At 39.0% G+C, this 18,912-nt stretch overlaps 1 protein-coding gene across 1 annotated transcript; it reads right to left on the reverse strand.

The window, feature by feature from the left end:
* Positions 1 to 4,020: 4,020 nt before the first annotated feature.
* LOC139442607 (calmodulin-like) lies at positions 4,021 to 16,605 on the reverse strand. The gene is made up of 5 exons (XM_071223464.1): positions 16,510 to 16,605; positions 8,008 to 8,032; positions 6,867 to 7,007; positions 5,891 to 6,133; positions 4,021 to 4,811 (listed from the first exon to the last, which is right to left on the reverse strand). The coding sequence occupies exons 1-5, from the start codon at positions 16,510 to 16,512 to the stop codon at positions 4,780 to 4,782; spliced, it is 444 nt and encodes a 147-aa protein (XP_071079565.1). The 5' UTR covers positions 16,513 to 16,605; the 3' UTR covers positions 4,021 to 4,779.
* Positions 16,606 to 18,912: the final 2,307 nt, after the last annotated feature.

Raw genomic sequence — 18,912 nt, forward strand, 5'->3', positions numbered from 1 at the left:
AGAGAGTGATCTGTATAACGTCAGGCGAGGGCGTGTAACACCATATAGTGCTCTGTATAACGTCAGGCGAGGGCGTGCAGCACCAGATGATGATCTGTATAACGTCAGGCGTGGGCGTGCATCACCAGAGAGTGATCTGTATAACGTCAGGCGAGGGCGTGCAGCACCAGAGAGTGATCTGTATAACGTCAGGCGAGGGCGTGCAGCACCAGATGATGATCTGTATAACGTCAGGCGAGGGCGTGCATCACCAGAGAGTGATCTGTATAACGTCAGGCGAGGGCGTGCAGCACCAGAGAGTGATCTGTATAACGTCAGGCGAGGGCGTGCAGGGCCAGAGAGTGCTCTGTATAACGTCAGGTGAGGGCGTGCATCACCAGAGAGTGCTCTGTATAACGTCAGGCGAGGGCGTGTAACACCAGAGAGTGCTCTGTATAACGTCAGGCGAGGGCGTGCAGGGCCAGAGAGTGATCTGTATAACGTCAGGCGAGGGCGTGTAACACCATATAGTGATCTGCAAAACGTCAGGCGAGGGCGTGTAACACCAGATAATGATCTATATAACGTCAGGTGGCAGCGTTTGTAGCAACACAATGATGACGTTATAACGTCAATTGAACTGTGTATAGCACCAGGTGACAATGTGTCACGTCAGGTGAGGCGTGTGTATCCCTCGGGTAGAAGCGACCGCGTGTGTAAAGCGCCAGATAGTGACCCGCATAGCACTCCATGGTGGTGTATGTACATATGTAACGCCATGTATTTACAGGCATTATTCATGAAGCAGCTAGGCTGCCGGTGTATGTCACACTTAGATTGCCAAGCGGGTGACGATGCTGAACGTCAAAAATGTATTTTTTCCGGATTCCCACCAGACGATAGACCTAAAGGAAATGGAATTAGCTCTCTGCTGGTTCAATAAAATAACGCTTAAAGTAAAATAAATTTTATCGACTTCTGCAAAGGAAAGAATATCAAAGCATCTACACAATGGATTTCGGCATTGCAAATACTGGTAATAGTATCCCTATGGGAGGTACGCGAAATTCATGTTGTTTGTGCCCTAATTGAAAAAAATGTTTTCATCAATAGAATGTATTTGCAGCCATATCTCGGTGCAAGTTAATCACGTCTGTGTGAAGGTATATTTTCCCAGGACCCTTTATTGCATTCTACTATTCCTGCATTTACATAGGTATGAGTGAGTGAGTGAGTGAGCGAGCGAGCAAGCGTAATGCTGCATTGACAAGTATTTCTGTTTTATCACTGCCTGATCGAAGTAAAGTCGAAGGAATGTCCAAAGTGAAGAAGGTTGCCCAACTGGTAAAACTCGGATATGGTCCTGATGAATCGTGGATTCGAACCCACGTTCTGCGGATCCTGGCATGGCTAAGGAACGCAAATCCACTAAGCTATTGTCTTTGAAGACTAGACTACCTTGTCGCCATACAGATACGATCTGTTCCTACACATCCCACCTCTGTCTGAAAATTCAATTATACCAATGTATAACAAGAAATAAAGAGCTTTGTGGGTCGACAGTAAATACGGAATGAGTGAGTAAATATGTGTGTGTGTGTGTGTGTGTGTGTGTGTGTGTGTGTGTGTGTGTGTGTGTGTGGTTTTAGAAAGATGTGGCCACCTCAGCGAAGGGGTTACCCATTCAATACTAGGACACTGGGCCCACTTGAGCAAAGCGATCTTATAGCTAGGAGCGTTACGCCCATACTATAACACAGTCGTAGTGCTAAGATCATTTTGTGCAAGTGGGCCCTGCACATTAGCTCCACGAGACACATTATTCCAGCCGATCCTCAGGGATCGGTTCTTACGACAAGCCGTTACGGGGAATGTTCTGCCACGAATCCCCATGGGGATACTCGTGCCTAGGTAAACCAAGCCTTCGCCGTGACGACGAAATGCAGCCGTCTCTGGAATACCCCATATCACATGGGCATTCGTTTTCCAGTAATACATCACTGCTATTAGTAATTCACTCTGGTCCAGATAGTCCAATGCGCAAGTGTGTTATCTGGATATGACGTCACACTATCAGCCTGGGACTTTTTGAGGGACTCCCTGTCGTTAGAGGCGCCGAATTTGGTCGTGCAGAGTTGCGTCCCTTGGGCACTCCCAAAACCTATGATCGTGGGTTCGAATTCGGATTCCCCCCGATTGTTTCTTGGTTTGTCCGTATACCCGTACGCGCGTGGGTTTCACTAAAGTGTTAAATGTCTGAGATCTGGACCACTCTGCAGTAAGATGACACGCCGTGATATAACTGGAAGACAGTTCAAAGCACTCACTCACATGCAGTTGAGGTGAAATGGGGTGAAACGTTGCGTTCAAGAGTATCGTACGTATCTGTTTAGCGAGGTGTGATGTTGTCTTTTAATGTGTGATGGTGTGTGTATATATGCTCTCTGATGTGTGTCTGTGTGTAATCACGGATGTGAGCAGGAAAACTCTAGGAGGGTCTGGGGTTTTTTTTTTTATACATTTGATTGCATTTTAAGCAATTTCGTGCAGTTTGGACAACATTCACACCATCTCAATGTTCTATAATTAAAATTTTAAAGTTAAAATCAGTTCTTCTAAAATATCGGGCATAGCTTCCTCGCACCCACTACCGCCGTGTTGGCCGCAATACTGCCATAAACTCCCCCCCCCACACACCCCAGACACAAAGACAACTGTCTCAACCGTGCAATGTCTGACCCTTTCCCCATTTAGAAGCATACTGAAAAATCTTACCTTGTACTTACCTTTTGTTGAAAAAAAAACAAAAAAAACAACAACAGTGCAAATATACAACATATATACCCGTTTTCGGAGGCCGAAGAAACATTCATGGTTTTCTCGCTAATCACACGAACAACTACATCTGTAAAACATCTCATACACTTAAAAAAGACTTAATATTACAGTGATAGTCAGTAGTAATGCAGTTTATAAAGGTGCCATCCCACCGAGACCCAATGATGCAGTTTTAACTAGCCTAGCGCCATGCAGGTTAAAAACAAGTACCATAACATCTTTTGGTTTCACGCGGATGGGCGTGAAACCACCGACCTTCCGCTCTCTGGGCAGGCGCTCTACCCAACTGTCCACGTAGGTGGTCATTGGGACGAATAATCCCTGTCATCTGTAACATCCATGAAATGGCTCTTAGCATGTATTAGGGTTAAAATACATTAAAGGAGCCTGGCTGAAGCAAAATGGCAGTTCTAGGAAGTTTATTTTAAATCCCTTTAAGAATATTCATCTGCGAAATAACAAATTATGATGAATGTCCATCTAGCAACAGTATTCCAGTTATATCACCCCACTCAGCTTCAATGTGGGAGTGAGCAGTGCTGCATGTCTCAGATGTTTACCACTTTTGTGAAACCCATATGAACCTGGGAATAGGGATACATAATCAGTGTGAACCAGGATTCGAACCCACGATTACAGGTGTGACCAGGGGACACAACTCTGCACTGGCAATGGCGGCACCATAGACGACTCGGCCACCAGTGCCCCATCAACCAGGATGCACATTGATACTGGGCACCTACTTTGCACTGGAAACAACAAGACCAGCAATACATCTGAAAACCTATTTCATATATCACCAGACTTCACAAGCATGTGAGACTGCCTCCGTGATCTTGAGGTAGAGCATCCACCCAGAGAGAAGAAGGTCAGGGGTTCGATCCCCGGTACCTGTTACTACCCTGCTGGTGCTCAGCATTAAAGCGCTTAAAGAAGAACTGGTCGCCTCAGAGTCAGTATACTGTGTCTGAGTGGGGTATTCATGTTAAACTGGTATCTCAGTGGGCTACCACTATAAAAATCGGCATCAGTCTGGACTAGTACAAGCAGCCACACACACATGCATGCACAACGCAATAATTTTGAACGCAACGTTAAACCCCATGAAAACACAAGAAAGAGATATGTTGTAGGTATTGTTTGGCCATCTCCAGGACAATCTACTTGTTGATGTGAAGAAACAATCAAACAAGAAGAAATTAGTAACGATATGCATTTATTCACCATTTATCTACATCAAACATAATACCCAAAAGACTGAGAACTCAAAAATCAACTGTTGCATATTAACATATTTTAACAAGCCACAAGTTAGGAACTATCTCCTAAAGGTAATCAAGATAATATTCAATAATGTGCCAAGCATTTTCCAAATATATTTATATTGTAAAGATACAAAATCTTACAAAACTGACATAGATATACTTTTAAGAAGCATTCCGTTGATCAAAATGCACAGCGAACTTGTTTAAATTTTATGTGGAGATATGTTTAGTATCGAAATATGTACCAAGATATTCAACAAATGTTCCTGATGATAAACATAGTCAATGAATAACAGTTTGTAAATAATATTTTGTGAAAAGACAAATCTAAAAAAACAAACATATAATGACAATGTTTGAAGGGATTGAACACCAAAGCTGTCAATAAATATTCATCATTTACAAAGTTGGTTCCGTAATGATTTCAAACTGCCATTTAACAAATATATTTCAATTCAGACGGAATGTTGCCAGTACTAAGGAATACATATTGGAAATGTGTAATTAAAATATCTGTAAGTCAGTGTGAGGATATGAAGATATAACTTGATGTCTCTTGTGTCAGTGGATCCATTCTAGACATCAGGTGGTGGTATGAGTTATCTCCCTTTGAACAGAGCTCCAGCTGAGAATGTTCACTATCTGGCTAACCATCTCTCTCACGTGATATGTTTTATACACAGCCAACAGAAGCCAATCAGATGTATGATAACAAGGACTTGGAGAGACCTGAAAGCAAATAAAGCCAACATAGATGAAAATGTTCCCTCAGAAACTGTAATCAAGACAATTTGAGGGCAGATAATGCCAAAACAATGACTTTAAACTGTCTAAAAGGCAATACTGTGTTGAAAGAATTCAAGTTAAAAAGACTACACACTGCATGTTTTCCAATCTCATTAAAATCAGATCTGAGGGTGGGGATCTGAGGGTGAAAAAACTCTCCTGCAAGTGGGAAGTCGCACTTCTTGATCATCCTTGATTAGACCATGAGAGAAAACAATCAAGGGCTTAAAAATTATCCTCAGGTAAAGAATATATAAGTCTCTACTCTGTAAGTCATCACACCGTGGTGATAAGAAAGAGAATGAGTTGGCTTGGGAAATCATGTGGCTAGCTTGTATAGGTCAACATGCTTACAGAGTATGCAGAATATACGTGACCCAGATTGTTGGGAAGTGATGCAAGGGGTGTTCAGGCGAATTGTTTTTATGTAGAAACTGGAAACCTTTGTATTGGCACACTTTCCATTTAGGATCGAAGAAGAAAGAGAGATCCATAGTGTGCGAGAAGATAAATTCAAACATTATTCATATTGAGTGATCAAGGCCGTAGTTGACTTTTTTTTGACAGGGGGGGCAAATAAGATAATACATTTCTTATTCAAGTTAACTTTCACAAGGAAAAATACTTTCTATAAAAAATCAAGGGAGGCAACTGCCCCCCGGCTGGGTACGGCACTGGTGATAGCCCCTATTCTTTCCAAGGTACAGGTATGTATTTACAATAAACTATTTTATTTACATTGCCAAATATATGTCTTATTACATATTCCCATTTTGTTTTAATACATATAGGTCACTCTTGATAAAAGTCCTGCAGAATATTTGAAGTTGTTAGACAAGATGGCAGATTCAGAGAGCATATCACATCACATCAAACTCTCTGGTCAATCATGGTTTCTTTGACAAGGGGCAATAGATTAATTGGTCACTTACACACAACCAATGAAATATAGAAAAAAAACTATGTGGGAAAATATATATATATTTATGAGACAGTGTAACTGCCACTAAATATTATCCTACCTTCAAAGTTGATTTGTCCATCCCCAGTGAGGTCGACCTCCCTGATCATCTCATCGACGTCCTCATCACGAAGCTTCTCGCCCATGTGAGTGAGCACATACCGCAAGTCCTGCGCTGGAATAAAACCGTTTCCCTCACGGTCAAACGTCGCAAACGCTTCTTTGAGTGTCTCCAGAGATTCTGGCACCCAGCTGTTGGTGGAGACAATTTGTTCAACCTGGTTGTAGTCCAGTGATGTCACGCCTGTAACCATGGTAACATATACATACACAACTGTTCCTGTAACCATCTCAACAGACAAGGTATTCACATTTCTGGAACCACCACTGAAAACCTGGAAACAAAAGTGCATCATTCCATAGGCGTTGAAGTGATGTGGTTCCAAATGTTATAACTTCCCTAGCTCCTTTAAATTAAGCTTTATTGGAACCACGTCTTTTATCAGAGCTTACCATATCCCTTCATCACTCATTATTAGTTGCGTTTCATGTGTAAATTTTGTCCATTTGCTTGTTTGTTGTTTAAAGCAGCACTCAACAATATTCCAGCTATATGACAGCAGTCTGCAAATCTATCAAGTCTGGAACAGACAATCCAGATTTACATCACGTATCTATCTATGCAACTGGGATACGATGACATGCATCAACCAAGCCAGTGAGCAAAACCACCCAATCCTGTTAGTCGCCTCTTGTGACAAGCATAGGCTTCAAAAGGGACTCAGAGAGTTTTACTGAATGGAATTTATTGCAATATTAATAAAATGATTAAAGGTAGTCAATATGTCAGGATGATAACAGATTTCTCATTTATCAATGCATTCTGGGATAGCTACTGTAACCATGCTAACAATATATTAGGGAGTCTTTCCAGAGGAAGGGACATCCCAACCACCAACACAATGCATTTTCACCAAAAATGACATACAAACAAATTGCAAAATTTGTATCTGGACAAATCCTTGACAAGCACTAACCTCTTCCTGAAAGGTCCTTCTCGATCTTGTTGAGGTCTGCCTCACATGGACTACACCCGATGGAGCGGACTACAACTCCAAGCATCCTGAGAGGTAGCCTCTGATCGGACCCCTGGTTCATGATGAATGCTTCCTGCAGCTCTGGAACATACATCATCAATGATCATCAGCAACTTCATCCCGTTATTAAATTGCCAGACATTACAGACATTTATACAATGATTACTAATATCTATTGTGAAGCATAATTATTGACAGTCTTAAGTGTTACCCTGAGACAGTTGATCTGTAATTTTCAATATTCACCATCCTCACCAAGGGAATATACATAGCTCTTACTTATTTGTGTGGTATACATGGCATGTTTGTTTTTTTAATGCCACACTCAGCAATATTCCAGTTATATGACAGCGGTCTGTAAATAATCGAGTCTGGACGAGACAATCCAGTGACTGACATCCTGAGTATCGATCCACACAATAAGGTTTGTTTGTTTGTTTGTTGTTGAACGCCGCACTCAGCAATATTCCAGCTATATGACGGCGGTCTGTAAATAATCGAGACTGGACAAGACAATCCAGTGATTGACATCATGAACATCGATCCAAGCAATTGGGATCGATGACATGCATCAACCAAGTCAGCGAGCCTGACCATGCGATCCCGTTAGTCGCCTCTGACGACAAGCATAGTCGCCTTGTACGGCAAGCATGGGTTGCTGAAGACCTGGTCTACCATGGACCTTCGCAGGTCGGTGTACATGGTACAACAACTGCGGCAATACTGCTAATTCACCTTAACACCATTTACCTTCGGTTCCAAACTAAGTGCAAATTTGTGATAGTGTTCAAATATTGATTTTGTAATGTTCTGATATTTGTAAATTCTGAGGAATTAAGAAATTTCTAATTAAAATTGGAATTTTTAGTCATTTGCTGCAAACTTAGGAGCTAATATCAGCCCCCAGGCATGTCTAGACAAATCTCTAAACACATGCTAAATACCTAAAATGATATACAGTTTCACTGAAAATTTTAAATGTCTTCTGAGACATTTGGCACTGTTAAAACATATCATGAGATATGCTGTACAACTGTACTGAACATTCTGCTGATGCGTCTTAACTTCATCTTAAACTCACCATCTCTCTTTTCTTTCTTGAGTGACTGAAAAAACAAAAGTAAAAATTAGGGATTTTGCAAAGACATTAATGAGAAATGACATTATACTACACTGATGAACCCAATGTAACAAAAAAGCTTTTCAAAATCACTCATTAATGAGAGAAGCCTGACATAGGTTCTTGTGAAGCCACCAAATCTTATCATCTACAGCATTTATCATGAGAGAAACTATTGCTAAATTAACTTTCATTGCCTATTTCTGCTCTGAAAGTCTTTTACTTGTATGATGGGCTATCTATTTCATTCCTTATTAATCATGCTGTTATGTGGCAATGTATTTTATTGTTGAACAATGATTGTAACTGCGTTACATTGTCTTTGGTTGAGATTCGGTAGGGGCTCATTGTTCTTGGACAGTGACCAGTCATCAGGAAGTTACTATATTTAGATGCTTGTGTGGTGTGTAAACTTCCATTCCAGTATACAGCGGATTACCGTGGACGGTGATAGTATGTTATGGAAATATCTGTAATGTTTAATGTTGTGAGGGAACTGTATGGAAACTTTCAGTAGTTTGTTAGGCTGTACATATAGTAGGACAAGAGCGTGTTTACTTATCTCTCCCATATATCGTCTCTCACACAGTTCATCACTTCAAAGCCAGCTTTCATGTGAGGATCGCTCATCATCCCTGATTCCCTGCCTAACCAATCATGGAAGCTTGACCACTGTCGCTGCTCGGTGAATATATATTATTACCACTGACTTTTGCTATCACCACTGTATTTTTGTATTTGATACTGACCACTGCCATCATATTACATCATCAATGAATATTGTACTACCATGTACTGCCATTGTAATTGCCATGCATTGTATTGATTAATAAACCTAATGTATCTTTGTAACACATTCATTGATTGTATACCACATGTTGGTTTCCCACTAGGTTCTTTTATGTACAGATTTCTGGGTGAACATATTGTTTCAATTTGAGAATCAACACGTAACAATGCCAATAACATTGCCTCTGTTATCATTGAAGAAGAGACTTAAAGCTAGAAAACTATATCACTTTCATATTGTTCGATAGTAGCAGAACAATTTGTGTATACATCCCACTTGGTTGATAATTCCTTCTCAGGGTGAAAATACTTCCTATAGTCAAGATTTGAGTTTATAGCTAGACTGTATAATAAAGCAACACAAAAAGTTAGCTGGGCTCACTAATACCCTCAACTTCAACATATTTCTAAGTTCAAAACATCATGAACATGAAAAAGGCAATATTTTCTCAGAAAATCCAATTATCAAAATCAAGTGATTAACGTTCCCTATCCCATGAGCTTTCAATGATTTATAGCAAAGTCCAGATCATGTTGAATCATAAACTAAGACCAAGACTTAGCAGGTGAACATTTTGTCCCCAGATGATTTTGTTGTCTCAAGAAAATCAAACATTCTTCTTGTTATACCCAGAATGTTTTGCACTGTCAAATCTTGAAGCACTAATTCACTTAACATTGAAAGTAAAATTTCCCCAGGGAATGAGAGGAAACACATTCATCTGCAACTGACAAGTGTACATTAATCAGTCGAAAGTTTAAGAAAGAAATGTCGGTCAATAAAAAAAATCAATGTCAGCAGAGATGTGAAAGAGAGAGAGAGGAGAATGTGAGGTAAAGTGAAAGGGAGTGTGTGAGAGAGAGAAAGAGAGAGAGAAAGAGAGAGAGGAGAATGTGAGGTAAAGTGAAAGGGAGTGTGTGAGAGAGCAAGAGAAAGAGAAAGAGAGAGAGGAGAATGTGAGGTAGAGAGAGAGAGAGAGAGAGAGAGAGAGAGGGGGAAAAGAGAGTGTGTGTGAGAGAATGGCCCCTTGATTCTCCTCATTGTAATCAGGTATGAAGAGAGAGTGAGAAACAAAGAAAGAATGAGTGAGACACAGAGGGAGAAAGAGAGAGAGATTCTCCTCTTAGTTTTGCCCTTAGTACATAGGAGTGCATACAAGCGCACAGTTCCACGGCTTGGCGGCGTTTACCATGTTTACTGTTGACACCTGTGTTGAGCTAGATCATGTCCACACACACTTCGACTGACACACACCACACAGGAGCTAAACTACACCACCTTTTTCTACAGGTAAAATAACAAGGATATTTATATAGGGCTCGGAGTTAGGCAATAAATGTCATGCAAACTTTGTTCCATAAACATGGGGTTCGAGGAACAATTAGCGTCATTAGTGCTGCAACGGCTGGTGTGAACTACTTGGCTGTACAGTGCTTACTGGCGGTTGTCATATTGCAACCATTATATTGACACAATCTGCCATGACCTTTTAAAATAATGGTGAAGTGACATCATGAATAAGCCTGTTCTTCTACAAAAGGGCTTTTTGCAACATTGATACTGTGTAAGGATCCTCCATTCTTTCTTCCTGTTCAGAACAAGAACAATACTTTGGTTTAATATCCTTTTGAGAGAACATCTGTGGGATGAATTGCAATACTGAGCTGATGAAACCTGATGTAGGCAACAATAACTTTCAGTGAATCTATTTTCCACTAGCACGAACCAAACATTAGCTACTGCTAAACATGATCATGATGAGTAACCAATCTCATAAAAATCAGATCTTGGTTCTGGCTACCACTAAACTAAGATCTGAGGACATCCCATTAGGGATCACGTCAGAATGACCTTTCATCTGACCAATCAGAGCGTGGCTTACCAGATCATGAAAGTGACAGTCTGAATGTGATTTCTAATCATGCAACCTCGAAAACTTTATTTTCTATATTCCAAACGATAGTTATGGGTTTAATGACTGAATCCATACAATCTAAACTATCTATTAGCCATTCCAGAATGTTCTTTTCTTCAGGTTTCTAATTTTTAATTGAGAATTTGTCAAAAAAGTTTCGAAGCGTAGTTGCCAGTTGAAATTAGTGCATGAGAAATTAAAATTAAAGCACGAGAAAGTGGCCTTCTGATTGGCTAATGTAGACTTTCTTCAGTCATTCCATTGGTTGGTCCAAGTTCACGAAGGTCGGTCTGACGTGACCCTTAATGGGATGTTCTCAGATCTTTGTTTAGTGGTAGGGAGAACTAAGATCTGATTTTAATAACATTGAATGAGGCTTTCTCTGCTTTTAGGCAACCTTCTTTAGGGAGTGAACGTTTCCACAGTCAGCAATATTCCAGCTATCTGAGGAGTCTAGACAAACCACTGGTTGATAGTATGAGCAACAGTATATCCACACCATCAGAAAACTGACAATCAGGTAATACTGATGTGACCCCAATTTCAGCTTTTAAGGGAGTAGTTCTGCCAAAAACTCATTCAAATGACAGTACCTCAGTCTGTGTCAACACCTTGGCATCATTTTCAGAACTTAGTGTTGATATACCGATATATATGGATAATTTATATCCAAGCATACTAGACCAAACAAAAGATTACCATGTTTACTCGGCCAGTTGCTGACATGCCCAGGGTAGATGTGTCAGGGCTTCTTATTTCCCCAATCTAGTTTTGCTACATAAACCACTGGTCCGAGCTGTGGAGAGGGTATGTTATCCCATAGTGTCTACCCCTTGGTCTGTGGCGATCTCTCACATGAGTCATTGACTTACAAATTTCTAACACGGGATGGAGGAAAATAATAATCTCTAAAATAATCAGGAAATAAAAAAAGACTGACGAAAAGACTTTTTGTTTCTAGGTCCCTGATCGTACATGAATCACTTGATGTATTAAATCAAAATTGTGATTCAGAATATTGATACATAGTGCAAGGGAAACAGGATTGTGTTGACTCTGAGTGAGTGAGTGAGTGCGAGTGAGTGTGCGAGCGAGCGAGCAATAGGTTTCAGCATAAGGACATGGTGTATAATCGTTGAAATGGTTAATTAAGCTTACCATTTCAATGATTAGACACCAGGGTCTGAGTGCTGCGCCCTATTTAAACCAGGACCAGGATTCAAAGAATATTAGCTCCTGAAATCTTTAAACAGCAATATTTTAATAACCATATTCATAAAGATATACTGAGTAAGTCACCCCTGTGTGATGCATATGAAATGCTTCCTGTGTAATGCATATGAAATGCTTCCTGTGCTCTTAGCATGTGCATCCATCTTTGGTGACTCGGGTCATGAAATGTATGTCCTGGGGCAAGCATACAATTCATATTGGATCAACTCAAGCACATTTATCAATCACATAAATATTATTTGCACATGTTGATGGGCCTATTATGAGCAATCACAAACCTGATCATAACAAGCTCTAACTCCAGACACTTGTGAGCAACAATCTCAAATTAGGTAATTAATAATGCCTTACTCCAGACTCAATATCCATGAGCACAGAACATAATTAAGAATCCTATAAGTTATCAAATACCCAGTTCCGTTGTCTTTACACTATGGAAAGCCCAATTAGGAATATTCCCCATAAACATATGCATTTTTATTCAATGCATAAATTTATCACCTGGGGTTTAACATGACACATAAAGTGCATTCAGTACACATGATTGTAGAATGGACGCAGAAAAAAAATAAAATGAAGCATCTCGAGGGACATCAGTGACTGAGTGAGTTGGGTTTAACGCCGCTTTTAACAGCATTCCAGTTATATCACGGCATGTCAGGTTAATGTGAGAGGAAAGCCCAAAGTGTTGCAGGTCTCAGACGTTTACCACTTCGGTGAAACCAACGAGCACGGGTATGGTGCTGACAAACCTAGAAACATAATCGGGGCGAACAGGAATTCGAACCCACAATCATAGGTTTCTGGCAAATCGCGGCGCCTTTGACAACTGGGCCACCCTCGAGGGACACAAAAAGTATTCTTGTACCCAATTCTTGACAAGAAATATAGAGGTCAAGTAATTATCAAATCTTACAGTGCACTACACCACAATTTCATTACTTTACAGGAGCCTCATACATGTCATATTAATGACCCTTGAAATTAATTCTTGGGGGTCCCCTGGACTTCTAGTTTTGTAGGTCAAATAGGACAGTATGTCAGTGTATGTATACATGTAACCATAAACACATTTTGACTGTGATTGTACATGATGTATATATGTGTAATAATTCACACTTATTTTATATTAATAATAATATACGGTAATAATCATAATTGGGATCAGCACACAATTGTATACATTGAATACACAGAGGTTATCAACAAAGATAAAGACCTGCTCAAAGGCCGATATTTAGACCCATGTCAGTTAAAAATACCCAAAATGGAGGAACAAAAATTCAGTTTCTGTTAATAAAGTCATAACAAATGCTATGGCTTTTAGGGAGTGACTTGTATACCACAGGTAACAGGACCAATTAGAGGAAAAGGCATTGATGCCTAATGTTTTCATTATTGCAAAGAATGCAATGTTAAAATACCTCCGAAGTTAGGAAAATAAAAACTTTAAAAATATTCTAATAGCAAACAAAATAAGGATGTTTCCCCAATTTGTTTGCCAAGAGTACTAAGTTCACAGATAAATCCCTGTTACATTAACTTGGGATTCACCAAGTTCAACAACAAATACTGAGAGGCACTAGGGCGTAAGGCGTGGACCAAAGATGTATTCTTTCTAGAATCCTGTGCTACAATCCAGTCTAAACAAAATTCTTTGAATAACATAAATTGTGTTGCCATGGTTATTGGGGCTGACAAACAGTCCAGCTGTTCTTTTAACACATTTACCTGATGACCACTTGATCATCATAACAAGATATAATGTTTAGGCAATTAATGATCGCCTGGTTAGGGACGTGCATACACCCATAATTAACGACTACCATCTTGCCAATAATCAATTCTAAATTGCCCTCATTGTCCACTCCAAGGTTTCAAATTGTCACAATGTCAAATAATATGTTTAACAAGATCAGACATGCCCAAGCATAGACAACAACAACAATAACAACAACAACAACATTTCATTTGTATTACACTTTACCATAATGGATGTCATGCTCAAATGTTGAGAGCTTTCAGTGATGACAACAAATAAACCTTTTGTGACGTACCACTACTGTCGTAAACTTTTGGCATGCAATCCCTCAGTAGAAACGCTAAATGTTAATATTTAATGATGGCTCCGCTTTAATTGTAAGATGGGTATATCTAAAATTTGTAATAGCTATTAGAAATTATATGAGGTGATTTGGGGTCATATTACCAAGTGTATTGTTTGTCCACGAATGTGATACAATTGTAATTTGCTATTCATCATATTTGACTAGTTTTCGTCAGTGCAATACACATCTATCTCAAACACCATCAGGTGCTTTTCTCTGTATAGTTGTTTGTTTGTTTGTTTGATGTTAAACACCGCACTCAACAATAATCCAGCTATATGATGCCGAACTGTAAATAATCTAGTCTGGACCAGACAATCCAGTAATTGATATAATGAACATCGATCCACGCAATTGGGATCGATGACATGCATCAACCAAGTCAGCGAGTCTGACCACCCGATCCCGTTAGTCGCCTCTTACAACAAGTATGGTTGCCTTTTACAGCAAGTATGGGTTCTGAAGACCTATTCTACCCCAGATCTTCACAGGTTGCATAGTTGGTGAGAGTAGTCGGAATTTCATAGAATATCGCTAGACCACATGCTCTTTTATCATTACTGTAAGCGTAACTAACTTCTCATTATATGCATATTATCATGGTCACTGTAATTACTCTGTTATATCAGCATTATTTTAATGCAATATGTAGTGTATTTGTAAGACTATATATCACGCCTCTTATGACAACCAAAATTGCCTTTTACGGCAAGCATGGTTTGTTGATGACCTATACATGCTATACGACCTGTACCTAAACTGGGAGGAACACCAAGAAAAGATGTTTGGTTTGAACACTGACTTATTCGTAACAATCACAAGCTACCTGGTGATGACGTCTTTTCTTATGCTAGGGATCGTGTCATTATCAGAGATGACAGCGTGTGCACATTCGAGCTCATATATTATTGTAAACAAAACACAATATATTTTCATCACTTAATTCTTGTGTCTTCATTGGAACTGAGGAACAGCGTACCTGTGTGCTGAGTTTCTGGCCATATATCTGTCTATTTTGTACACTTAGTGCCAACATCGAGACAGGCTGACAGATTAGCAACCCAAATCAGTGATGCCAACAGCTGAAATATATACCTCTACAATGAATTTCATGTAGCTTAACATTGACTTATAATAGATGAAATGCTATAATAGTATAACCACTTGCTACTCACGCAATATACATGATATATGACAGTATATATCTGCTACTGACACTTATTTGACAGAACTGAATGCTTACAAGACATGTTTGATATTTGGACTAATTAGTACTCACAATTACTACATATCAAATTCAGTTAAGTAATGCTGACAATATTCTTCTTGGTTATGATGGGGGGATTAAATTTTAAAATAAAGTTTTTGGCAATATTTGGATTATGTTACAGTACAATGGATACTGCACAAGAAATAGACAACAAGTTATTACTATTTGCAATTTAATTACAACTATATACAAGCAGAGCTCATGATAAGCTGCGTATCTGTGAAAAATATGCATCAGAAATGCAGAAATATGCAGTAAAATAAAATGCAAGCGTATCAAATACGCAACAAACATTACAGATACGCTACAAAAATAAAACTTGTGCGTAGCATGAAAATATTGTGAAGTAACCCTGCGTATTCGATTAGCGAATCAGCAACTTTTTTTGAAATTATAAACGGGCATTCCGTCAACCTTGCCACGACACGATGACAGTTACATCATGATCATTTGCCATCACACTTTCTTGTGGAAGTATCGTGGTATTTTTGAGTCCTATAGAGCTCTCAAACCCACACGACTAGATGAATAGTGTTTTTAAATATTTAACTTAGATACCCACATGTGTAAAAACATGGGTAACAGAAGTTTATATACCCAGATAGAATTACTGATACCCAATGATTTTAAAATGCATAGGTAAAAATGTAAAATACACAATTAGTAAAGGCTAATTATTGTATATTGTACATAAAATGTATCACATACTGTTGTGGGAATCGTCTCGGTCAGTTTTCATGTATGCATACTTTATTAAGAAAACAGTGACTCAGGCACATAATATTTCAGGTGTGGCATGTAACGAAATTACAGGTGTGTCACTCCAGATTTGGAAATTTCAGGGAAGTTCAACAAGTAAATTTATACTGATGAGCAATTATAATTGTTTTATTGACCATCTTAAACATTCAACCCACGAGTCATGTCCAGCTGTAGTCCATTCGCAGTCAAACACCAAGACTGGTCACCGCCCTTCGTTAACTTAGCCACTAGGCCGCCATTTTGATTACAGGCTAGCGTTTTCGTAGTGTGAACATCGCTAAATATCCCACTTACAGGTTAAAATTCATTTCCTAAGATACGTGAAAACAAACATTGAGGTAATTCCTTGCTTGAGGAAGGATATTGAAGATCTTGTGCAACTTACCATGTTTGTAAACGACAAGCGCACCAGAGAGCACCAGAGTGTGTTGACAATCGGTTGTGACGTCACAGCTCAACCGGTTTACCTGTGCGACCTAGATCAATCGAAATCCCAAACCACCGATGCACTGCATCACAAACAGGGGCCAGTACACAACACACTGGTGTTAGGCCGTGTGGGCATCAGCTTAAATTTTAAACCTGTCCGGGATGTTGTTGCAGAAGGTTAAACAATTTCACAATTCCAGGTTTGCTATTTGCGTAATCAAATCTCATTTGACAGTGTGGATAATATTGATACCAACAGAGGATGTGTTTTAAATATTATCAGGTAATACCTCAGGTCAGTGCACCAGACTGTCATTTTTTAGCTAATTTCCATAAACAACGAATTAGAAAAGAAAACGAAAGCAAATGTAGAAAGAAAGAATTGTGTTTAAAGTAACACCTTTCGTCTCGGAACCTGGAGTTTGTTTGTTCTCTCCCACTCGCTCACACAAAGACCTCACCTTAAGCCAAAAGGATATCCCCCTGCCATCTCCCCTAAAACACAACAAAAAAAACAAACAAAATACATAAAAACAAATTATGAAAATATATATTTACAATCCAAAACAGGTGGGCGTGTATTACGTTATATATGATTAAAAGCACAATGAAGTCAAAATAATCTATTGATTTTTTCTTATTTGAAGAAGACATTTTTTGCATATTTTTAAAAATAATTCGATATTTCTTTTCCCCATCCTTCATGATATTTGCAATTGAACAGCATATGCTTCCTCAGAGCATTTCTTGTGTTTACAATAATAATTCTATCAATGTTTGTGTTCTGTTCAAAGAAGTTTATTTAATAAATCATGCAATTCTACCGAGCGATGTTTTGTACTTTTCACACGTTTTGGACAAATGTCCGGTTATATACACATGTCCCATTAAAAATGTACACCGTTTGGAACGAAAACAATATGACTTTCCCTTTGTGACAATGCAATAAACACACTTATAAACCTACTGCCCCTTTTGCGTATTGTATTGTAGTTATCTTTCTACCTCTTCACGCTACCCAGATAAGTCTTGACAAGTGGCTTGTTGTGTGAGTCAGCTAGAAGATAAAAGAATCTGTAAAACCATACACCCCGTATAATTATTATGTTTAGGTATTAATAAATCAATATGTTCATAGTTACTTATTTCTTGTTATTACCTGCGAGGGCAAACGCATCGGGGTTCATAAAAATCATATGTGCCCTAGGGTCATATACGTCACGAGACAACAGTGTATTTATTCCACCATCCGGACGGCAATGTCGACGGCATTCGAATCTTATTGTGACGTGAGGTCGGAATGACGTCACACTAGAAATGACGTCATACGTCATTGTTGACGTATAATCGACACATTGTGGTTCCGCTGCTGTTGCGACTTGTTGTCCTAAAAGGTAAACACTAAAAATCGTCTCTTTATGTAGACATCTTCTTCAGTAACAGATAGAACATTATATTCGTGCTCACGTAATACTATGTTTACGACACGAGTGTCTAAATTCCTGTATTTATCCTCTGTGTATATAGATACAGACCTGTAAAATATTTTGATTATAAGTTCATGATGTTTGTGTTTAGTTTGCAGCCCCATATTATTTAATAGCACGAAACCACAGTGCATTTAAATTCTCAACCGTCTCATCAATGAGTCACTCTGTTATACAGGTGGCAACTATACAATGTGATGTGTTATTCATTCCAATACTAAGTACTCTGATTCATAAGTAGAACTGCCAAACGCCCGTCAACAGTAATATTTACAGGTCGCTAACTTCACTGGGGTCGGTGATCTATGTATTCAGTAAAACCAGTTACATTTAAACCATATCAATATAGTTTCAAAGAAGATAGGATAAACTTTCATGCCGTAGAGATTGAATAAAATAATATATAATATGAACTGTGAATACTTTGGGTAACTCTCCAATACTATAATATTCACGATACGACCATCTTCCCGAGGCAAGGGAGGTAACTCACTGTAAAAGTGGAAACTGGATTTTTATAGTCAGTTAAATCCCTTGCCTCGGGAAGCTGGGTAAGGGCGGACATGAAATAAAGTAAGCTTCACACATCAATGCTGCACGTTTCAGAGTTTCATATGATGTGATTTTCATCCACAATACTCCCAAACATTTTTCAGGAGTCATATATGACACAACATAATTTAAAAAATGGTTTCATTTCCTAATAAAACACCTAATTGGCTGTAAAAAACAGTTTGTCAATGCCTGTCGACATGTTGACTCATGGTTGAACTACATGATCAGCTCTATCATAGGTCATTCGTGACTCCAGGGAGTCTGTATTAGAAATATTAGATATATAGATAATACATATCATCACTTAATGTCTCCCT

The sequence above is a fragment of the Haliotis cracherodii genome, unplaced genomic scaffold (genome assembly GCF_022045235.1).
Source record: "Haliotis cracherodii isolate W230 unplaced genomic scaffold, xgHalCrac1.p SCAF_5, whole genome shotgun sequence".
Classification (NCBI taxonomy): domain Eukaryota; kingdom Metazoa; phylum Mollusca; class Gastropoda; order Lepetellida; family Haliotidae; genus Haliotis; species Haliotis cracherodii.

What these genes read in the sequence shown, in the direction of transcription:
- LOC139442607 (XM_071223464.1), bottom strand. An exon ending in CAAGAAAGAAAAGAGAGATG is followed by an intron (nt 7,008 to 8,007) that starts GTGAGTTTAAGA and finishes TGTATGTTCCAG; the next exon opens with AGCTGCAGGAAGCATTCATC. An exon ending in GAAGGACCTTTCAGGAAGAG is followed by an intron (nt 6,134 to 6,866) that starts GTTAGTGCTTGT and finishes CCATGGTTACAG; the next exon opens with GCGTGACATCACTGGACTAC.